The sequence below is a fragment of the Plectropomus leopardus genome, chromosome 10 (assembly GCF_026936395.1).
Source record: "Plectropomus leopardus strain MGB_pleo_1.0 chromosome 10, ASM2693639v1, whole genome shotgun sequence".
NCBI lineage: Eukaryota > Metazoa > Chordata > Actinopteri > Perciformes > Serranidae > Plectropomus > Plectropomus leopardus.
In genome coordinates, this window is record NC_142185.1 from 29,862,757 (window position 1) to 29,887,269 (window position 24,513).

At 39.3% G+C, this 24,513-nt stretch overlaps 2 protein-coding genes across 2 annotated transcripts in view; one reads left to right on the forward strand and one right to left on the reverse strand.

Moving 5' to 3' along the window:
• Positions 1-1,029: 1,029 nt before the first annotated feature.
• On the forward strand, positions 1,030-18,275 carry LOC121949617 (uncharacterized). Its single transcript, XM_042495358.2, has 8 exons — positions 1,030-3,166; positions 4,352-4,624; positions 9,264-9,518; positions 10,884-11,054; positions 11,891-12,022; positions 12,578-12,744; positions 13,585-13,839; positions 14,994-18,275. The coding sequence occupies exons 1-8, from the start codon at positions 2,914-2,916 to the stop codon at positions 15,168-15,170; spliced, it is 1,683 nt and encodes a 560-aa protein (XP_042351292.1). The 5' UTR covers positions 1,030-2,913; the 3' UTR covers positions 15,171-18,275.
• Positions 18,276-20,277: 2,002 nt separating this feature from the next.
• Positions 20,278-24,513, reverse strand: part of abcb6b (ATP binding cassette subfamily B member 6 (LAN blood group) b) — a 33,631-nt gene continuing 29,395 nt past the window's right edge. Inside the window, exon 19 of the mRNA XM_042494045.2 lies at positions 20,278-21,238. Coding sequence (XP_042349979.2) covers positions 21,124-21,238 — 115 coding nt within the window. The 3' untranslated portion in view covers positions 20,278-21,123. The remainder of the gene's footprint in view (positions 21,239-24,513) is intronic.

The following is a 24,513-nucleotide window of genomic DNA, read 5'->3' on the forward strand; positions in this document are numbered from 1 at the left end:
TTAAATATTTTTTAAAAAAAATAACCATTGTACTTGTTGGTCCCTTATCTCTAACAGACCCCTGCCAGACAGTTACTGCCTTTTATTGTACTGAAAATAAAACTCAACTATTCCAATAAAACTTCCAATAAAAAGTCCCTCCACACTCCTCATCCATTCTTTTTTATTTTATTATTATTCTCGAACAAAACTAGGCTTGTGTCATAAGGTCAGGCAGATCCTCCCCTGGCAACTATTTTCTTCATAAACAAGCTTGATTTTTGTTTTTTGTTTTCTTTTCTTTTCTTTTCTTTTCTTTTTTCTTTTCTTTTCTTTTTTCTTGTAATAAACTTTGGCATCTTATTTACAAGTAGAGAAAGAAAAAAACGGTCCAGAATTAAGTATAGTGGATGCACTGTATGTCATCAACAGCAAATTCAGATTCTGTCAAAAAATAAAAATAAAATTTAAAAAAGCCAATTTTCCCATAATTGGAGAAATGAACCCTGAGCTATTAAAAACAAAAAAACATAAAACAAAACAAAAAACAAAAACAGCTGCTGCAAAAAGCAAAACCTGAAACTGTAAGGTAGCATGTTGTAGGAGCCCTGGCTTCAAATAAAAAATAACACATTTTTAAATCAAAACAGCAAAAATATTTGTCTAATTTAGCCTGTATAAAGTTTTAAGAGATGAAGAAATATCATTTCACTATTGTAAGGAAAATGAAGAGCACTTCTTGAGATGACAAAACAGTCAGTAGCATAACTTGATGTCTAAAATGTGGACTGCAGAGGAAAGTTTGAGTGTTTTTATCCCCTCTGACTGTTTCAGTTGTTCCCCTCTCTTTGTTTCCCTACTGAGGACCAAACAGGCTTGTACGTCTCACATTTCACCACGAGAGGGCTCACAGGAGGAGACACCAAACCTCTGTCCTCCTCCTGCCTCTGCTCATGTCCTCTCCTCCCTTCTTGCTCCTCTGGTTTACCTCTTGGTTCCTTTTCTTGTGTCCTGTATTTTTAAATATCTTCTTCTCATCTGATTTGCCTTTTTCTTCTTCTCACCATCTTATCCCTTTTCATTTCCCTTCTCTTTTCCCGTCTTTTTTCCTCTCTTCCTTTGTTATTCCATTACTTTTCTTCTTTCCTCATTTTCATCCTACCCTTCCTTTTCCTCCTTTCTTCCTCCATTCCTTCTTTTACTTAATCCTTTCCACCCCTCTTAACTTTCCCTATTTTCCTCTCCTACCTGTTCATCTCTTTTCCTCTCTCCTTCCCCTCACTTCCTCCCTGTTTCCTTTCCTCTCTTCTCCTTTTCTCTTTTTATTCATTGCTGTCCTCCTCTGCTTCCCATTTTCTCACTTCTTTGCAATTCTTCTCTTAAACTTTTCCTCTCCTCCACTCCTCTTTCCATCTCGCCTTCTCTCTGCTCCCTCTACATCTCCGCCTCTTCTTTCCACTTTCTCCCACGTTTCTCTCTTTCCTCATTTCTCTCTTAACTCCCTCCTTCATATCCTCTCTTCTTCCTTCCTTCTCTTTATCCATACTCTCCTACACTCTGACGTCTCCCCTTTTCCTCCCTCATATCTTCCTCTCGCTTTTCTTCCATCTTTTCCTTACCTCATTCCCCCTCATCCACTCATCCTTTCCCCCTTTCTGGACTCTTCATATCCTCCCTTCTCTCCCTTTGGCATGTCAGAGCCTGCAGACAGAAAGAGAGAGAGAGAGAGAGAGAGAGAGAGAGAGAGAGAGAGAGAGAGAGAGAGATAAAGAGAGCAGAGAGAGTGAGCAGACTGAAGCTGAGCAGTGAGCGGGTTGAGCAGCAGAAGTGCTTCAGTCCTCAAAGCTGAGGAGGATCTCAAGTGTCACTGAGAGCAAAGAGTCTGCAGGACAAGCTGGTGGTCCCAAGAGAAGGAAGAACAAGAAAAAAAGGACATGTCCTCCAAGCCTTGTTTTTGAGGACAACAAATTCTGACTCAAGGATAATTTATCGTCTTCCAAGAGTCTGAAGCTGCTTCGGCTCAGCTAAAAAAAATCAGCGAAGAAGACGAAGAAGAAGAGGGGGGAAAAAAGTCTAAATTGACTCCTCTGGGAACGATTGGATATATTGTCATCTCTGAACTCCAGTAGAAAAGAGGAATTAAGACCCAAAAGTACCAAAAGAACAGAAGAAAAGTAGTTTCATTGTCAGAACGACCAAAAAAGGATGTTGGTGTATGTTGCATCCACTCAGATGCAAAGAAAAGATGAGATAAAAGAAGAAAATATAAAATTAAAAATAAAGTTCGAGTGACAGAAGAAAAGCACAACCAAGTTGCTGGATTTGTTATTTTTTCCCAGATACAGAAAAAAGGAGACAACAGAGGACATTTGGACATTTTTCTGACCAACATTTGTGTGAACTTCTCATCTCTGGATAAATAAGAACCAAAAAAAAAACAGACTGAAGACATAATATCAGCTTGTCAGCTGAAAAAAATCAAGAAAAACAATTAATTTCAATTTTTAGTCAGAGATTTTAATGAATCATTTTGAAAAGGAGGGAAGAAAAAAACTACAAGAGTCTAAATTTGCTGTTTGCTGAAGACAGAGATCCAAGGACCAGCCAAAAACATCAATGAACGCCATAGAAACGTAGGAGTCAAAAGTGAAGGAATAAAAAGGATACAGAGGAAAACAGGGAGAAGAGCAAAAGTGAAATATAGTAGAAAAAGAAGGATGAAAAAAGAGGACAAAGACATTTAAAGCTGACACAGAGAAGGAATAATTAAGGGGTAAAGGACAAAAGGATGAGCCAAGAGGAAAAGGAAGGGTAAAAGGACAAATTACATAAAAGGAAGACAGAACAAAAAGTATTAAAAAAAGGAGGACTAAAGAAAAAAGAATTCACTTTTAAAGGTCAAATCAAGACAACCACACGGACCCAGGTGTGATAATGAGGCTCCTGGTGCTCCTCGCAGCTCCTTTCTCCATCTTCGTCCTCCATATCGTAGCGGTGGCCCCGGCAGGCAGTGTGGCCCCGGGCCGTCTGGAGCGCTGGGTCCGCTCTGGCCTCCAGTCGCTGCAGTGGGACCAGCTGGACCGGTGCCTCCGCATGTCCTCGCTCTCTGAGGCAGAGTGCAGGAGGCTCGCCCACCTGCCCCTTTCCGCTGTGGCTGTCTACGTATCGGAGCCCCGCTCAGCTGCAGGTAGGGAGGGCAAAGGTCACACATAACTGGAGTTGTTGTTAGTTTGGTAACAGTATAAAAACAAAATAAAACATGAAAAAAAAACATTGTAAAAAAAATATATAGATTTTTATGTGACTTTTTTAAAGTCAATTTCGTGCTGTAGTTTTTTCTTGTTCGTTTTTTTGTTGTACTTTCTTTACATTTTCAAAAAACGTTTTTTCAGGGTTTTTTTTGTTGTTTGTTTTGTTGTTTTGTTTTGTACTTGTATACTAATCTCTTGCTAATTTGTGGGTCATTTCCTCTTTCGTTGCTCATTGCCTTCTTCTCATGTTTTAGAATGAAATCAAGCCAATCTGAAATGGTTTCAAAGGGTTAAAGAAATCAGACAAATAAATTAAATAAAAGAGACTAGCTTGATTGTTAAACTGATTAAGAAATGCAAAAGTCTGTCCACTGCCTTTAAAAGAAAAACTGATATCTGAATTTTCTGTTTACAGTTATTTAAGATTTTTGCCCAATGACACCAAAATAAAACTGCCTACCTCAGCTTTACTGTTCAAGTTTGCCGAACCACTTCATAAATGATATCCTCTACATTATTATTTTTTAAAATGTGGATATGATAAATGACAGAATCAAAAATGCAAAATTGTCAAAAGAATTAATTATTTTATTTATATTAATAAATATTTAAATATATAAATAAAATTCTAATATAAATATATGAAGCATTTTGAAAAGGATACAAAATGAAAATCATTTATCAGAGTATGTATAATCTCAAATCTTTTTGCAGATTTCTCTAAATTTGAGTTTAATGTGACCATCTTGTAAAGGAATTATTTCTTTTGTTTACATTGAATTGTTACTGTGTATTGATAATGTCAAAGTGAAGTCATTGTTTGAAATAGTATATTATAGCTCCACCGTTTCCAGTATAATATTTATAAATTATATTCTCTACCTATTGGGTCTAAGATGTGTCTGAGGTGATCAGTTATGATTGGGTGACTTTATTAAGAATATTTTCTGAAGATATTGCAGAGACTGTTTTTTTTTTTTTTTTTTTTGCTGTTACTTTCTAAGTGATTTAAGGTATTTCTATATCACATTACTTTATAATTACCACAAAACACTTACCCACAATAGCCTTGTACAGTTCATTCTCCTAAAGTAATAGTCTTTTCTTCCTAAACCCTCCAGGTACCTCAGACAAAGTTCTGGCCATCCTGCCGGACTCCTCAGGTGGCTCGATGAGCTCCAAACCACGGGGAGGTTTCAGCGTCAGCCAGGTGCTGAATGGAGGGGACGGTCCTCACAGACACCAGCAGCCTTTCCCCGGCTCCACAGCCCATGATGCTGTGCTGGTGCTGGATCCGAGCCCTGGGGAGAACTTTGGACACCCAGTGGTCCTCTTCTATGTGGATGTGAATGTGACAAAGAAGAGATGTTCCCACCTGGATGGCATTTACCTGGGTGAGTTAACAGATAGTCATTGTATGCATATTGAGCAATTGTTAACTTTATTCAAATTATTCAGTACATTATGGTCTTTTTGGTTGTTAAATGTTAATGTCTGGGTTTTTTTTTTATGTTTTTAATATAGCAGTAACCTTTGTATTAAAGACTAATCTATCAATCTGGAAGTGATGGCAGCTTTAAACTTGTAGAACTAGTAACTGTAGTAGTAATGGTAATGGTTGCAGTAATAGTGATATTGTTACAGTGGTGGTAGAGAACAGTAGTAAGTAGTAATAGTAATCGATCACGGGGTGTCACAGGGATCAATCCTTGGTCCATTACAATTTATATATTTGTTGTTTGTTAATGTTTATTGATTCCAATCCAAGCTCATCTTTAATATGCATTTGAAGCTTTCAGTTTATCACTTGGAGACTTATTTTAAATGCACGTAAGACCAAGTAACTCCACATCCATCAGTGCCTTGGGGAGATGGCCAAACGATCCTCCAGGAAAGGGGACTAGCTCAAGGTCTTCAGGGACTAGCTGACTGGAATGAAGGTTGGAAGTTACTGGGGCAAAGTTCATGCTGAAGGATGTTACGCTGGTGGCTGGCAGGCTGAAGGCTAGCTTGCTGCAGTTAGCTTGCTGGGGCTACCAGACCGAGCCTCCCGGAAGTGCATCAGGCTGCTATAACAACTCTCTGGATTTTTCATTGTGGCCAAAAGTGGAATTGCACTATTCGGGTCCGTCACTTGATGCCCATAAGCCCAGAGAAACTTTTTCCCATTGACTTATACTGGGAAAGAGACGTCTATAAAGCGGTGAATAATTTTTTGAGAACATCCAAGTCATAACATTTGGAAAGTCTAAAGAGCCTCAAAATTACATTTTTTTGATCATCATGTCTGTTTTTGTTGGAGAGCAAAAGTGAAAGTCTCTTCAGTTTGTGTAAGTCACAGACTGTACTTCAGACTTTTAACCAAAAACCCATTCAAAAAAATGTATTGACTCTGAGACAAGGGAACCCGAGGTGCTGAAATGCTAACTCTGGTTCACCTGCTGGGCTGCAAGGTTGGGCCTAGCTGGCTGGAGTGCAGACTGGTGGCTTGTAAGATGCTGGCCAACTGGGAACCAGGCAAAAGACTAACAGACTAAGAAAAGACAGGCTCAGGACAGGTAGGTAGCTGCATAGTGAACGCAGGACAAGAAGGTGGTGGGGAGGCAGCACTAACAGACAAGAAAGTAGGCTGGGGATTAGTGTTTATAAACTCTCTAAGCCACACAGGTAGAGAACTTCAAGCCATGGTTTACATGATGCTTCCCTGTATGCTAACTTTAGAGCAGCCTCTTTGAATTCCCAACGAGGGGCTCTTTTCCATTCCCCGTACCGGCACATGAGATCATAGAGAATCTGAATTTACATCACGCCGTGTGGGACGGAGCTGGAATGTTCCACGGATCATGGTCTCTTATCTCTAATACCAAAGTGTACGCACCATACAGTCTATGGTATGCACTCTGTCCAAAACCGAGATAGTTTACAGTGTTCAGGTATGTGAGAGGAGGTGGTGCATCTGGGTCTGTAATCCAGCATTGGGCTGCCAAGTCTCATGGATCTGTATGATTTATCATGATTAGTTTGTCCAAATACTATTGCTTTACAAGTGTAGTAGGCATGTCCAAAAAATGTAGTTTGGCGTGACATCAACTTTATATTCTATGATAATTCAGACAGTCAGTTAATGTGCATATATATGTGTGTGTGTGTGTGTGTGTGTGTGTGTGTGTGTGTGTGTGTGTATACCTTTTTAAGGTGTGTGTGTGTGTGTGTGTGTGTGTGTGTGTGTGTGTGTGTAAAGTTTTCTTCTAACTGAAGCAGAAGAGAAAGTAAAACTTGGATGTGCGTGGTCTCACCCTCTAAAAAGCTCCATTTATAGCTTATTGTTTGAGACATTTTCTTGCTCAGAGGGGGTCCGACTGCAGCTACCTCTTCAGCACTTTATGCCCACATCTGTGTGTGTGTGTACGTGTTATTGCACTTTTGATACTTGAGGTTTAGTCTTTGAGTGAGTTTAAGGATGATTTGAGGACTTCTTTCAGCATTAAGGGGATAGAGTCTTTGCAGTCAGAGCTCCTAGACTTTGCAATGACCTGCCTGAGGAGATCAGAGCCACAAACTCTGTCTTGTCTTTAAATTACTTAAAAAATCCCCACTTTTTAAGAAGTACTTTTCAGTGATTTTATTTATGTTTTGTAACATTTTTACTCATCTTTATTATGTCACTAGTGTTTGGCTCTTTGTTCATGTCATTTTCTCTATGCTTTTATATGTGTTTTGTTTTTGTTGTAAAGCACTTTGTAACTGTGTTTTGAGAGGTGCCATATAAGTAAAGTTTACTATTATTATCACTATTATGATTATTAGGGATAAAATTAGGTTCAGATTAAAGGATAATTATAGTTAAGCTGAAAAATGGCCAAAGCTATGAAAGCACCATCAATAAGATCCAAATTCTGCTAAAACTTTCCTTCAGGTTCAGAATGAGGGTTAAAGTAGGGTGTACAGGTCTGAAAGATTGATTAAAGTGTGAAAAATGTCCCCACTTACAGAGGTAATAATTATTATGGGTAGGGGTAAAAAAAAAAACAAACCCCAAAACAAAACAGTATAGTTTCGCAATATCTTGTGTGGACACCGAATATCAATGTTTTGTTACATAAATGATTTATAGTGCAAATACGAATTAAACATTTTGTAGCCTAAAATAATAATACTTTCTTCAATTAATTTCTTTCATTAAGTCAAATAAAGTGAAAGATTAGAATTGCATTGAGTCTTCACAAGAATAAAAACATGGGGCCTATGTTGTTGCAATAGTCAGCATATTGCAAAATGTGCAAAATCACAATAATATTGTATGGTACTGCTATGATATTGTAAAACTGTGAAAATAAAGGTAATATTGGGGCCTCATTTACATTTACATTTACATTTCATCTCAAATGTTTAAAATTTTTTTTCTAATTTTCATGAATAAATTTTTTTTTCTTATCTCATTGCAGTGAGGAGTTACTATAAACTCAGGTTAGTTGGTAACATTTTTAACCATATATTAAATCGCAATTTTTAACTTGCACCAGAAAGATATGCAAATATTAGCTGGAAAGATATTGCTCATCATAAACAACAAAATACTGTGAGTGATCACAAAAAGATGCAGTTGGATATTGCAGGTAGTTATTCCGTGACACTGAAGGCAAAGTGAGAGTATTTTGGCCATATTTGTAAAAGCGTTGGCAATCAAACATCAGGGTTTCTAAAAAGCCCCACTTTTGGTGGTGGCAAACAAAAGCTTTACTGTGGATAAAAGGCCAAAAGTGAGAGTAAAAGTAGCATTTCCAAAGTGCTTTATGCATGTAGAAATAGTCCAAAGGGACAGGAAGTGCATGTATTCTGTGATGTACCTCACAAGTCCTATAAAAAAATACGTGTTTGAAAGTGCAAGTTGTTGACCTCCTGCTGTGAGAGAGGTTAGGGCCAGATGTTGAGGTGAATTTGGCCCTGTGTTACACAAACACACACCTGTCAATTATTCATACTCACACACACACAGCTCTGTGCCCCCTGCTGCGTTCTGTAGATGGTTTTGGACCAAAGTCTTTTAGAGCAAAACTTTTTTTAGACCTCATTTAACCTGGAAGACAGGAAGAAAGAGGGAGGAAGAAAAGTTCAAGTCAAATTCAAGTTATTTATTTATCACATGCACAACAATTACCGAGGCAGTTTCAGGCTCAATGCCATGCATTATTTTTAGCTGTATCCCTGGTTTAAGAGTGCCCCTTTGCCCCTGAGAGAGAAATTTAAGGGGTATTAGAACTGAAGAATCAGTTGAGCCTGTAACAGACACATAATCTTATCTGTAGTGATTAGGTTTGACATCAATATTAAATTTCCACAAATACATTTTTAACCTTTCAGTGGGGACAGGTAGCTTGTTCTCATTCTGAAATTGTAAAACATGCCGCTTTTGATCACAATGCTAAAAGCCATAATTAGCATCCGCATGATACATCGCTGGATACAAGCTTAAAGCAAATAATAATTATTCATATTGTTATCAATGATATTTATATTTAAAGCTCAATCAAGAACAAATTTGGACAGCCGTTTGACACCTGTTGCGGCAACATGAAACGTGGACAGTCAGTGTCAGTTGAGAGCATAGGCAGCAGAACCTGTCGTGTCAGGTGAAACGCTGCCGATAACGACATAACAAAGGTCCCTATAGGGTGTGAGGGTGGGGTGGTGGGTGGATTGAACAAACCCTGGACTTTCATCTGTCCGTTGTTTGCTTCCTGTCTGAATGTGATGTTTTTCTTCTTCACCTTACTATGTGCCTCTTTTGCCGAAACATAACCATCCATCCCACGATGTGCTTGTGTTGACATCACTGTAGCGGCATACCGTAACATCAACAGCAGACACAGATGGATACCTACAGCATAATATGTAGACACAGAAGTCCACTGCAATGCGTCAATATGTGGCGTCTTGGGATGAGCAGGTGTTGAGATGGGGTACACGTGATAGCCCTGTTGGTCTTACTTCCCACCACTGAAATCAAATGTTCTCCACCCTTTGTGTCTTCAGGTGAGGAGTGTTTGACTCTTGCTTTGAAAGGTCGTTGTCAGAACCAGCTGAAGCGTCGGCAAGCCGGGCCAGAGAGGCTTATTGGCAATGGACATAGTCGGCTGGCAGGTGGGGCTCTGCGTGGCAGTACCATTACCACCAGTGGTGGGAGCCGTCTGGTGGAGCGGGCCATTGGAGGACTCTGTGAAGTTCACTTCCTTCCGCTAGTGATCGGAGTTGGAGACAGCAACCGAACGCAGAGACTCCGATGTGTTGGTAGGTTTTAAATCACGGCTTTTATAAGGATTTCTTTTTATTGGGCATTTGGTCATAAACCAAAGTACTGGACTAATGAAAACAACTGACCTAATGAAAGATAAGTTAGATGAAAATTTAAGGGATCACCAAAGTTATAACAATTATAACAATGGTAGACTATGTCTGTACCAAATTTTATCCCAAGTCATGCAATAACTGAAGATATTTTAATTACAGTCAGAGATGTCAATCTGCTGGTGGTGCTGGGAAAAAAATAGGAGATTACATAAGTCATTAGGATTCATCCTCTGGGGATCTTGAATATCAGTGCCAAATCTCATAGCAATCCACTCAATATTGTGAGATGTTTTGTTTAAAAGCGAACCTTTAACCCCATGAAGGTGCAAGACTAAAAGCCACAGGATTACCAAAATCATTGGGTGATGCAAACTCAATATTTCTCAACATAGACTCTGTTTTCCCCATTTTTTGAGTAGTGACTAATGGGAACAACAGTTTTTGAAAATCTGTCCAGTAATGTGTGAGACTGCTACAGACGGCAACTGCAAAAAAAAAAAAAAATACTGTTTACTTAAATTGAGTCTGATGGGTTTGGCAATGGCCATGGGGCTGTTTAATGAAAAGGAATCTTAATCTTTATAAAAAGGTGTGTTTCCATAAAGCTCATTTCCATAAATCGTCAGACACTTAGAATAATGATCTGAGCCTATCAGTTGCAAAAACAAACACTTTGGACCTAAACCGATGGTGCACAAATGCCCCCAGTGGTTAAACTGCAGCCTGTTTCGCAGCTGCAGCGCTCTCACTCAATGCTGGACCAATTTCAAAAATTTTTGTCTCCAGTAGTACTTATATACCAAAATATGTGAAATTAGGTCCAGGTTGAAAATAAAGAACCCTTTAGTATCCTCCTGGTAACAGAATATCAGTTTTAAACATACAAGTTGTTTGGTTTATTCCTGATTTTCATAGGTTGGGTGGCAGTCTGTTGCTTTTTTTCCTGCTAGGAGGGTTTTCTGATTGAAATTCAGAAATTATTATCATGTTATGCCAAGACCACCCACACCTGCAGCCTCTGCCAGCAACCTGGGCCTCGTGAGAAAAACTGCTGGGAAAATGTTATCATCCTGTTATGGCAAACATAGACAATCCTCAGAATAAAACCACAAACCCACCTCTGGCACGCTACAAATATGTGGAGATTAAGTATTCCTTACTTTTTGATTATGCCCAATTAAACTCGCTGTTCACTGAGTGCACTGGCATACCAAATTTGATTTGACCTGGTGTCAACACTGAGGCTCCTCTTTATTTAAATGTTTTCAAGACAAGCCCTCTCAGATATGCCCTCTGCTTCAACAGATCATGCAGAGTTTGCGAGGTGTCCTCAGCCGCTGCCGATGGGCTCTCCCAGTTTGCCTGTCTCAAGCTGTGAGCTAAATAAAAACACCAGACGCTGCCACCAGCAGCCACTGGCCACTCATCTTTCCTGCCGACTCTACCAGACCTGTGACCACGCTGTGCTCATCTCAGGTAGGAATATTCGGGTGTGCTTTTTCATATTTGCACTATTCTTACCCAATATCACCTCACAAACACTTGACAAACCATATCACCAGTGCCCCTGTTTAAGGCATATCTTTTTACTGGAACAAAAACCCACTATCCATCTTCAATAAGACACACATCACAAAGTATGAAATTGAATAATGAGATTAATAAATTATGGGCTAACCCATAGCTGTATAAAGAATGCTGGATACAATGTTGGCGGCAGGGCTTTAGTCGTTCCTATGAACTTTGCTCAGTAGCACACAAAGCCTAAAAAGTTCAATTTTCTAAGTCTAAATTACACAAATCTTCTACGTTGACAAGCTCACAGAGCAAGCACAATGGAGACTTTTGCGGGCAGAGGTATTAACTTCAGTTTAGTGCTCTGCTAACTTGAATATGGATACAATTCTTTGCATGTGTGGCTCTTCTAGACTTAGGAAATGTTATGGGACAAAATAAATCAAATCGCAAAAGTGAAACAAATCATTTCAGGGAGGATCATAGATTGTATATAAAGATAGACGACATGACGGCTTCTCTAAAGCGATTGCTTCTCAACTGTGAGCGCAAACGTCATGAAGGGACACCTTTTGTTGTTTTTCTTTCTTTTCTTCCTCTCTGGGGACATATGTGTGTGTGTTGCCATATGAAACCCTGCTGCTCTGAACAAACTAGTACAAAAAAGATATATGCAGCACCAGAGAGAACAGATTGCCAAACAGAGGACAGAGATTTGTCATTTTAAGAGTGCAACACTGTGTTGTGCTCATGGTGCGTGCGTGTGTGTGTGTGTGTGTGTGTGTGTATACCTGCAGGTGGCTGGCAGCAGCAGATGACGTTCCAGCGTCATGTTCAGAATCTTCAGAGGTTTTACCGAATGCTGCAGAACAATGGCTTCCACAAAGATCACATCAAGACGTTCTTCGCCAGCAGCGGACAGCTTCCTGGTACGACAGCATTGCTCTATTAACAATGTTGCACAAACATGGCAACATACATTTTGTTCCAAAAATCCTATGAGCCTCGCTTTCTTCTTCTGTTACTCAACTGTTATAATGACTGAGGTTCTCTTTGAACCCTGTCAGTGTAACCTAAATTATTAAACCACAAGGCTGGGACCATTGAAGTGGCCTCGGTCATTATTTATACCACGTGATTGGGGGACCGGGGAATGCCCAAAAAGCAGCACATTTATCTAATCAGGTGCACTCACAATAAAGTCCAGAAAAGAATTGGAACACACCTGCTTTTTTCGGCAACTATGACCATTAAGCAGCCAGGTGAATGGAGCAGTGTGCCTCCAAGTGTCCTTGTCGGATCTGGTGGAAATGCAGGGAAAAGGATGCGCCCGGCGTCCCTGGTAGTGAGACCAGTCTGAGATAGAAATAGATTTTTTTCTCAGTAGACAAAGTAAACAGTCAAACACCACCAATGACTGGACAGACAAAATGACCATCTCTACAACATGTCTAACTCCTCTCCCTTGTGTCCTCTCTCTTCAGAGGACATAGAGGGTGTCTACTCGGCAACGGAGAAAGCAGTGATCCGTAACCACGTGTCATACGTCTGCAGGAAGCAGCACTGTGCCGACACGCTGGTTCTCTACCTGAACTCTCCGACACGCAACGACGGTACCATGCTGCTGTGGGATGCCAACCTCAACGGCATTGTAAGACACACACACACACACACACACACACACACACACACAATGATCAGACAGTGAGAAGGGAAAAGAAAAATGTGTAAGTGGGAAAAAAAAGTGGAATTGAAGAATGCGTGTTGTTACTCTAAAACTATTCAATAAGTTGCATTTTGGTATATTTTCATACACTGACAGTTAAAATAGTGTGTGTTTGTGTGTGTGTGTGTGTGTATGAAGGAGTGTCAGGCAGCAGTGTCTGCACACACAAACAGAGATAAAGACTTGTCTTTGAAGCAGATCACCAACACAGAATGGAAAATGATGTATCGGACTCACATGGGAGCCATTATCAGTATCAGATAAGATGATTCCTCTGACCACACACACAGAGGAGGACCACACAGACAACAGTATCCCTGTCGTTGTTTCTCAAAATGAGAACATGAGCTCATCTGGTTAAAAGCAGTTATTACAGAGAATTGTTCAGCACGGTCACACTGGGTCCAGCAGGCTGCCATTATGGCTGTAAACACATGGTGGTAAACAGGAATTTGAATTTTTCTCTTTTTTTTTAACAATATGTTCTATTAGCGAGCGCACAACATCTGCGATACTGATGTTAGTAGATTTTTTAGTGAAAGCTAAAGGATGCTCAAATAAACATCAAGCCCCAGATAAAATAGGACCCTGGAGGAGCATCTATGTGGAACCAGTGTGTGTTCCCTTCTCTTTACTCTTGTCTTAACTAACCATACCCTTACCATCCTTCTCTTTATCACTTATCGAGATAACCAAAAAAATCCTCCAAAAGTTTTCAATAATATGACTGTGTTTTTGACGCTGCGTCTCCCTCTTTGTTTCCAGGCTGATCTGAAGGAGCGATACTCAGTCAACGAGCTCCTGGCCGACCTGGCCGGCTGCAGGGCGACTCGTGTTTTGCTGTTTGTGGATCAGAGCTACAGCGGCGTTCTGTCCAAGAGGCTGCGAGGGTCTCAGAAACACCTCAATGTGGTTCTGATCCAGAGCCAGACACGGCAGAACCACAACCACCAGAGGTTGAACCCTGGCAGCTGGTCCTTCATCAGCTCTGCCAGCTGCCTGCTGGACCACCTGGGAAAGGTATTTTATCACATAAAGCTGCTTTTACACTGCAGAACGGCAACTTGTCGCTTTCAGTGATTTCAGTGAGGGGAAGGCGGCAGAGGGGTATGGAAGAGTTACAACCTATGTGCATGTGCACAGATTTTGCTCTGAGTGGTTTATCTGGCAGTAGCGGCCCAGGTTTGGTCAATCAAATAGGAGGTGACAGTCATCAGAAATACCCAGAATTCTACAACACAAAACACAACGCTAGCACTTTATTAGAACAAGAAGAAGAAAATCTGGGCCAGGAATAACCACCAAACTTTCAAAAACGTTTCCACCAAACTTCAGATGACTGGTCAATTGTCTACAAATTTTACAACCATGCATGTAGAAATCTTTAGCAAATTAACTGATTTCTGTTGTCTTGCTACAGTATATAGTTATTTACACAGTGCCAAGCTAGCATGCACTAATGCCAGAGACGTACACTAAAACACATGCCTGTCATCACAGCCCTGGACGATACTTTGTTTTTTTGGGGAACGCTTTTGCAGGCAGTTGTCAGGGCTGTTGCAGTAGGGTAGAGTGAAAGCCGCTAAAGGTTTTTTAATGCCTTTGTTTTGATGGTTGCTGTGGCAAAAGACATTATGTTTTTGCAATGTCTATCTGCTAGTCCCATTCTTGTGAACACATCTCTCAAGAATGCCTTGAGGGAATTTCTTTAAATCTCAAACATCCACTTGGACTCAAGGATGAGCTGATTAGATTTTGGTGGTCAAAGGTCAAGGTGACCTTGCATACATCTAATTCTCGTGAATGCGATATCTCAAGAATACCTTTAGGGAATTTTCTCAAATTTAGCGCAAATGTCAACTTGAACTCAAAGATTAACTGATGAGAATTTGGTGATGAAAGATCACTGTGACCTCTAGAAAACATGAAACAAGGTCACCCTCCCTGTGACATAATTTTCCCTGCAAAAAATGCTTTTCTGGCCCTTACTCAGTGTCATGATGCAGAAACAGACACAGAGAAAGTTGGTCAGATACTGAATTGGTGACACTAATCTGTATCCACCTCTAAACTGTGCTGATTGTAGAGATTTTTGCGGTAATTCTCTTTTTTTTTCTTTTTCTTTTTCTAAATAATCTTCTAATCACCTCTTCCACCGTTGGTGTTATCATCAGGATCCTGGGATGTCTCGCCTCTTGGAGCCGTGGGCAGGCCTTTTAAATGTGACGTTGGCCGGCGCCCCCTGCAATGCCACGCCGCCTCTGACAGATGGTGAGATGCGTCGGGAGTACCAGGGCTGCCAGAACCTGCCGACCGCACTCTGGCACCAGAAACACAGGAGGACCAACTGAGAGAGAGACACTGAGACTGACTGGGAGAGAGAGAGAGTGAGAGTGGAAAACAAATGAATTATGGACACAGACACACACACACACACACACACACACAAACACACACAGACCATATGAGTGTTTACTTTGTACACATGCATATATACAGATGTATTAACTTAGGACTTTAGTTTCAGTGTGCTTGGTGGACACTGGTTGTGTGTGTGTGTGTGTGCGTGTATGTGTTTTCTGTCCTAACTCAGACAGTCACCATGGCGATGACAGCTCATCCCAATAGGAGTGTCCTGAACACCATGTGAACCGTGTGTGTTTGTGAGTTCAGCAGAAGGACAACCACTCGCACAGACCATAGCTAGTTTATGCTTGGGTCAGTTTGTGTGTGTGTGTGTGTGTGTGTGTGTGTGTGTGTGTGTGTGTGTGTAAACGCAACATCTCCTGGGCACTTAAACATTTCAGAGTCAATCATCGAACTCTATTTTTATCTTTACAACAGTTGTGCGGTCTTAGTTCTTTCCCTCTTCTCTTCATTCTGTCCTCTGCGACACCTCCTGCCCGCTCTCCTCTCTTGATCTCCTCTAACCGCCTCTCCACTTTCTCCCCTCTCGCCTCCATCTCATTTTCTACCCCTTCTCCATTTCCCTCCTTCTCTTCTTTCTTAAATTTCTTGCCGTTTCATTTGTTGGCATTCAACGCCTTTCTCCAACTATCATCTATCAGGGTTTGAAAAAACACTCAAATAATTTAGTCACAGCAGAGCTGACAAATGCTCTGAAACTTATTTACGCACAAATGAACTGAATGAAAACACCACAGATTTTTCAAAAAGCAGCACTCACAGTTTGACAAAAATCTTAACTCAAGATCCACTCGCTACCTTTTACCTGCATCTCACAGTTCACAGTATATAATACAGGAGTATTTTCCCTAAAAAGCAATCATGACTCATGACCCACTGGAAGTGATTTTGTTGCATTTATCTGCAGAGACTCTACCCTCCGCCTGTATTTTCTAATTTCTTTTTTTTTTTTTTTTTGCTTTGTTTGGGACGGCGTGACCAGGTGCCAGACCACAAGCAGCATGTATCCAAGAGAAAGCTATGAAAATTGTGAGACATTGCTGAGAAAAATTGCTAACATAGAAACATAGAAAGGCAAAATACCAGTTGGATAAAGCTCATTCAATGACAGTTAATATGGGATCAACCTTCCCTTTCACTGGCATTACTGTTTAAAACCAGTAGACAATGCCTGCATAGTTTACCTACAAATCTTGTCAAATCTTCAGATCGTCAAATCTTCTTCATCTAATTTTTCCAAGGTCAAGAATAGAGTTTCACCTCAGCTTTTTGACCTAAACTATTTGCTCTTCTCACACCAGTGCGTCAGATGTCAATGCATCATATTTATCAGACAGAACTATCATTTATAAAAGGAATTCCCAAAGTCAACATTTGGGTCATCCATCTCATGTCATCTCAATGTAGCTTAGGCCAAAAAAAACTGAAACAAAAACAATCAATCAACTCCTTTAAAGCTATTTTACTACTCTCACAACATCCAACCACTGTATATTGTAATTCTTTGTAAAATAACACTTTGTAAAGCTGAACTATATGAGCATTTCTCATTTGATGCTCCAGCCCCGTTCTCAATATTAGGTTGTCAAATAGAGATGCTTTTTCACGCCCCACACGACGTGTGATATCGACGCCAAAGGCTATTTATAGACCTCAGTTTGTCCTGTTTGAAGCCAAAAGTCAACGCTGTTTTAGTGTAACATTAGCCTACATAACTTCCATACCTACTTCCCGTGAAAGTAAAATGATGTCATTTTTGTACGATCATCATGCAATGAGGTATTTATGTCATGTTTTCTTTTTCCCAAAACATGATATTTTTGCTAAACCTAACCAAGAAGTTTTGTTGCCTGAACCTAAACACAACTACTTCACAGTATAAGTGTTTGGTTCCAGCTATGCGTCACATAAATATGCTAAATGGTTCCTTGTGCGTCGCTATCACATGCCAAAGGGCATAAAGAGTTGACAACCTAGGAATGAGAACGAGGTGGATGCCCCTGTGAGTGTGGTTCTGCTGGGTAAAATTAGGTGATAGTTGTTGTTTCACAGATATCAAGAGAAGAAAGGACATGAACATTTATCTGCTGCTCTTGTTGTTGCTGCAGTTTGAACAAACAAATTGTCTAGAGATGACAGTAACTACTTAAAAACCTGAATGATGAATGAAATGGACATGTTTTATTAAATGAATCCAATTTACCTCGATTATCTCTAAACAACGTCTTTGGTTTAAAAAAAAAAACAAAAGGTAGTAATTCACGGTTGCCTCTTTTCTGAAAGTCGTATCATGATAACCGACAGAAATGACAGTACAATAATAAAGTTATAAAAAACAAAAAAAATTACATGTAAGCAATTATTTTGCAGATTTAGTGATGGAGGACCTTTTCTGCTTTCTTAACCTGAGGAGGAGGGAAAGAGAGAGACACTGAGACAGCCGGGAAACGAGAGACAGAAACTGGATGGCAGTGATCATGATTAAGATATGAAGCACTGAGACTGCCCTCACTGCTACACAGACTGGCTATGGCATTTTAATAAGGGCACGACTTGCGTGTGTGAATGTACGTGTGCGTGCTCCATCACACAGACAGGCATCACATGAAACATGCACACGATCTAATATTAACCGTCCCTACACTAACAACGTACATGTGGTCCTCTACCTTCGGTGGTACTTTGTGATATTTGTCTGTACGTTACCTTGTGTCTTTTCTCTGTCCCAGTAACCATGTATACCACGGCCCAGTGTGCATCTCAAACCCCTCCCTGCTGTGTTTGTTGCTGTACTGATCTCTTTTACAGTAGAGATTTGTTTATTCAAGAGATGGAAATTGATTGGGAGAACAACTTTCCAAACGCGTAGGACATTTTGGACAAGAGCTGTGTCCGACAAGTTGACATGTGCATATTCACAGTCTGTGTAATGATCTGTACAGAGTATGAGATGTAATTTAGCAGAAATGTTTCTAGTTGCATGCAGAAAAATCACAAAAAATAGTCAATAAAGTACTTTTAGAAACCAGTGAAGTTTATGAGATTTATTTGTCTGCTGCCCAATAATAAAGCACTGACCTGATGACCATTATAGATGTAAATTCTGGGGAAAGGATACTGTGAGGTGACCATAATGGGGGAAAAAGGGCAAAACAGAGATGAAACTGTCAGCTATAAACCTGTGTGCATTTCTGTATCAACCAAGACTGTATAAATAATGGACTTAGCTATCGTGACATCACCCATTGGTTTGTGGACTCCTGTTTTGGAGCCTCAAGATTAGCATTTCGGCCCTTGCTATCTTCATTTTTTGGAGCCAAAAGTGGCAATATTTAAGAGGTTGGAGCTGCAGGGAACGGATGGGTGGTTCTGGCTCAAAGATTGTAGTGACTCCTCACAGACAGCATGTCGCTCAAGTGGCCAACTCATAAATATAGATAACTTTAGTAAGCTTTAATAAAATGTGAGTCATAAATATATAAAAAAAAATCACCCCAGTACAGTTGTTGTAAATGTTAAACTTAGCTATAGAGACCAGAACTGTTTTTTGTACCAGACTGTAAAATGTTTATTTTTGCTGTAATGTTGGGCACTTTAACATGGGGGTCTATGGAAATTTACTCTGTTTTGGAGCCAGCCTCAAGTGGCCATTAGAGGAACTGCAGTTTTTAGCACTTTCATTTTTTTTTTTTTAGCCTCGGAGGCTACCACTTGATATCAACGAAACTGCAAGAATAGATGTTGGAATTGTAGATTTCTGCAAACTATGGATACATTACATATCTAGATTATAATGTAGTGTCAAACACTTATGTTTCAGCAACTCTGTGGTTATGGTAAGGCACAATTATCACTCAGTTATAGTTGGGAAAAGATCATGTTTTGACTCAAAACGCCCACATTTGGTGGCACAATTCCGGCTGGTAAAAACACTGCAACAGGTGTATTTAACAAAAAAACAAGAAATTAAAAACACATAAAGTTTCTGGAAAGCTGCTGGAAATAGAGTGATGACCTGGTAAAAAATGAATAAATAAATAAAAATACAGGTTCAAACATTAATTGACAGCTCAGTAGGCATCTCAGCTGGGTGATATGCCAGCGTATATACTACTTGACTTTAGAAACATTGATATGATACATATGTAACATACATATGTAACATACAAATGTAACGTTTTTACAGAATTTTTAGCTGCACTAAACCATTTATACTATATTTTTAGTCTATCTATACTTTATGGCATCTCATCATTTCCTGATCTGATTAATTAGTTGTTTTTAGTAGTTTTCACAGTTTTGATGCAGAGCTGTACAAATACAGTGAAAGTGACAGTAGAATGCAAGCGCTGCAAAAGTTATCCAAACATAAAACCATCATAAAATTGTTGACCCATTTTTGGAAAAAGGTGCATGTCTGACAAGAGCGTCGGTAGGTCTTAATGTAGTGCCCTTAAAAGCAAAATATAACTTCACAGAGAAACGCCGTGACACAGTTATTGTTTCGGAGGATTTTTATTCTTACATCAATTCTTTTTTTTTTCAGTCCAATGGTATTTCTACAGCCCGGTATCACAAGTCACAATGTGCCTCAGGCTTTACAACATATAACACACTCTGTCCTTGGACACTCACAGCAGATGAGAAAAAACGGGAAAAAATGGAAGAAACCTCGGGAGGAGTGAGTGAAGAGAAATCCCTCACCATAACGAGACAAAGTTCTCGCTACAACACACTCTCCATCTGTCCTCCTCTGTCCGGCCCTGAGGCTGCTGATATAGTTTTACTCTAAACAGTTTCTCTTTGACACCAGCACTCTGAGTCCATCCCGGATGTTTTCACCAAAACAATCTCAGTAACACAATCGCCTGCTTTTAGTGGCTCGAGTGGATTCTTCTCAAGCAGAACATCTGACCACAGCCGTGTTTTCCTGCTGCAGAGGAGCTTCCACCTTGACTTTTAAGAAACATTTCCCATTGTTCAGTGCAGTTCTGCTGCCATGGTAGTTTGCTGGCTGTTGCAGGCTATCTGTTTCCTGCAGCTTCAGTTTTAGTTGTTTTCAGCCAAGTCGCCAGAGGAAAATGTTGGCATTATAAGTTTCTGCAAACCAAAGATTTGTTACATTTGCACATTTCATATCAACATTTCTAAAGTGATGTAGAGTATGAGCAGACTTTGTCACCTGTAGGTGGAAGGGACGGTGTTGGTGTGACACCTGGGTAAAATGTGAAGCTGCAGACCACTGTATATTATATTGTATTTTTTTGTATTGTATTATCTTAATTTTATTTTATTTTATTATTTTTGAGAGACACTGCTGTTTTTTGTTTGTTTTTATTTTTTCAAGGACTTTGCCTCAAAAAGCAGTTGTTTTTAACCAAGTTTTTGTGTGTACTGCCATAGTAGTACCACAAAAAGCACTTTCTTTCAGACACATTGCTACATTTCAAGCCGGGATTGTGCCAAAACATGATTACATTATCAGCAGCGTTACTTACAAATGAAGTGTGAACATATATGTACATGATAACATACAAATGTAACTTATCCATTGTTTGCAGAAACGTACAATGCCAACATTTTTTTCTGGCTATTGGGTTGTTTTTTCTACAACTAAAATTGCACTCACATGCAAAATATGTTCACAGAAAAAATGATATTCTGCATGAAACCGTAAAACTCACTGAGAGTCAAAAACAGTAAAGCTGCTGCAATGGCGTGGATCATGACAATGACGTTGTTTTGTCACGAGCTGTGAGTTTAACTTCGGACCTTACTGAAGCCATAGGTGCAGATACATGATGAGATCAAAATATATCAGATATGACAAAAAATATTTGTAGAGCATTGAATTAAAAAAAAAGTTCATACTCAGTGTCAAGTGTCTTGAGGCTGGTTGTTAGTCTGTGATTCTGTTTGCGTGTCGTGACTTTTCTGCTGCTTCATCCACATGGCTGCATACAGACCTCCCTGGACCAGCAGCTCCTCATGTCTGAACAGAGCCGGCAAGACAAGAACAAAGAGGAGAAAATGGGATAAGACAGTTAAAAAAGCCAAAATTACCAAAATGACATCATCAAAAAAGGGTCAGTAACTGCTCTTGTCTGTCTGATTCTGCTCCCCGGCTGAGGAGTTCATGTAATTTTCAGTTGCCCTCGTCTACATAGATTTCTATTCTGATCTGCACAAATTCAACATTTGGATGAAAACACTTGAGAGGAAAGTCATTCACTCAAAAGAGTTCAAATTTTGACCCAATACTGACCTGAAGCTGCAGACTCCTTTTGGTTTATCATTTGATATCAAATTCAAAAAATAAAATAGCATGTGACAGCAATGAATCCAACTTGGACTTCCAAAATTTTCCTCTCAGCTTTTAAACATAAAATACAAACAAGAAGAAAAGGGAGAAAATTGTAAAATAATTCTGTTATCTAAAAATTAAGTTCATATAAAACAAATTTGCATCAGCAAATACAGTTTAAAGGACATGTAGTGCTACCCGGGCTACGTACACATAATAATGATAGAAAATGTACCGTTCCAACAATTTTCAAATGAGACCTGAAAAAATCTTCATAATTACTAAGAAAATAAAGCCCATATACATTCACTGAACAAAGATTGTGAAATTAAAACACACACAAAACACAGATTTGTGTTAACTTCTTCTTAAAATATTGTTTTTTCAACCGACAGTAAAATTAGTGTCAGCCATTTCCTTTATTTCATGGAAAGTCTCACTTTGGGGCCATTATTGTGAAGACCCACGTAATTGTTACACATTTTTAACTCATCTTTTTAGTTTATTCTTTTATGGCTTTATTAATTAGTTGTTATTATTATTATATTTTTATCATTATTATTAGTAGTAGTATTTCTGGTATTATTATTATTAATTATTTAAATTGACGTCATTGTGTAAATCATTTATGCAGCTGTTTGTTTTTCTCAGTAAAATCTCACCAAACTGAAACTTAAAGGAACATTAATTATTTATTCATTATTATCATTTCATTGTTAACAGTAAAATAACTATTAATTATCAATTTACCTTTTATTAATGATGGTAATTTTAAAGTGTTACCAAATGTTTTCTAAAACGTTGACTCTCATCACATATTACTTATTATCTTGTAATATCTGTTTAATACCTTCTGCTATTGTGAGGGACAAAATAAAGAAATAAAGAAATAGAAATGAAAGAAAAAGAGGAGCAGGCGGAGGTGAAGGTGGGTCACTCATAATGTCTTGTGACACAAGAGCAGCTTTAAAAACAAAGTTGAGCTGTCTAAAATCCTCCTGCAGACTTTGACCAACTTTACTATGAATTAGTAAAACCACAAGTGTGTTACTGTCTGGACCGCCAGACAGGAAGAGAGCGAGCGAGGAACACAGCGAGGGTCAGAAATAGAGGTTGCAGAGAAAGTGAGCGAGAAAGAGAGAAAAAGAGAAAGAACAGGTTGATGCAGAGGAAACAGAGATGAGCGGAGAGAGTTAAAGAGGTCAATCTGAAGACAGAAAACAAAGGTGGAAGTTAAAGTGGAAAAAGACAAGGAAGAAGACAAAAATGATGTTAAGGCTTTTTTATTGTAGCCCTATCATCAGAAGAAAATTCTAGATTTTTGCAAACCACGAATATGTTTCATGTGATATTTCATAGATATTATATAACGTTTCTAAAGAGAGGTACTATATGAGCTGAAGGGATGTTGGATGGTGTGACACCTTGGCGGGATGCCTGTCAGACAGCCATAGAAACAATAATGTTGCTTTTTAGGAAGGTGTCACTGTTTTTGCAGACAGAAAAGTTGCACAAAAAGTGTTTTTTTTCCATCAATGTATTTCCTGCCTGGATAGGGCATCAGCAACTGATTGTTCTTCTGCCTCTGTGCCAGCAACAGCCTTGGCCAAAGGTGTTATGTTTTGGGGTTTTATGTCTATCCATCCATCCCTCTGTCCACATACCCTCTTGAATATCATATCACAAGAACCCCTTGAGGACATTTATTCCAATTTGGCACAAACGTCACCTTGAAGTTATTAACTTAAGTTAATGAACTGATTAGATTCTGGTGGACATGGGTCAAAGGTCAAGTCTCACTGTGATCTTGTCTATCCAATTCTTGTATACCCTACATATCAAGAAAGCCTTTAATTTTTTTTATTTTTTTAATTGGGCACAAATTACCATTTTGACTCAAAAATGAACTGATTTGAATTTGGTGTCAGAGCTCACTGTTACCTCACAAAACATGTTTTGTGCAAGAGTTCCTGCACTAATTATAGCAAAATGTCATACAATTATCTAATGGGGAGAAAAAATCATAAAGTGATGACATTTTATATCCAGCTTCACTGTGACATCATAAAGTTCTGCAAAAACACTTTTCTGGACATTTTTTAACATCATAACTCAGGAACAGAGGAGGAGGCGTTTGATCAGATTCTGAATTGGTGGCACTCATCTTGAAACTGTGCTGATTGAAGCATCCATGTATACACAGACATGGATATAAACTGGAAGTACCACTTGACTGGTGCACAGAAGCATACAAGCACGAGGTGATAATTGCAGTTTACCAAGACATCGCTGCATGTGCAGCTGGGTTAGTGCCACTAAAAGCTGGCATTTTAAGCCAAAACATGATCTTTTTCTGACCATAACTAGGTGGTTTTGTGCCTAAACCCACCACGTGTTAACGACAGCATTGCTGAAACAAAACGTTTCAACAAATTGGTTTTGTAGTTGATTTTGAGAAGTGGTTTGCAGTGTGGCAGGTGCCTAGACTACGTCATTTTAGAAATGTTGTTATGATATGTATGGAAAGCATAAATGTGACATATTTGTGGTTTGCATGAAATGCCAACATTTTCTTGTAGAGACTTGGTTGAAATGAAAGTGTAAGAGAAAAAAAAAGAGAAAGGAGAAGAGCAATATAATGCTACGGCTTGTCATATCTTAAAACAGTAGTTCAGCTATTAAACGTTGCACTACTCAACAATAACGGAGATTGAAGCATCTCAGGCTCAGCAGATTAACAAGGCTGTCCAACACGACAATTTAAGAGGATGTACATCCTTACAAAAAACGCCTAAAAATGTTACTTTTGGCACATGTTGTATTCACACGTAAACAGCAATTTTTTAGAATTAGCAGTCTAAGCGCAGACGTAGTCCTCATAAAGAATGTTAAGCACAGGGACAGCCTGAGGACGTGAAGAGGCCTCTTCCTGTCTCTGTTTGATGATACACTCCCACACTTTG

Bases quoted from the DNA above. Each gene is read 5' to 3' on its own strand.
- LOC121949617 (XM_042495358.2), top strand. From the start codon at position 2,914: ATGAGGCTCCTGGTGCTCCTCGCAGCTCCTTTCTCCATCTTCGTCCTC. The intron at 4,625-9,263 runs GTGAGTTAACAG...TTGTGTCTTCAG, and splicing joins CCTGGATGGCATTTACCTGG to GTGAGGAGTGTTTGACTCTT. The intron at 12,745-13,584 runs GTAAGACACACA...CTTTGTTTCCAG, and splicing joins ATGCCAACCTCAACGGCATT to GCTGATCTGAAGGAGCGATA.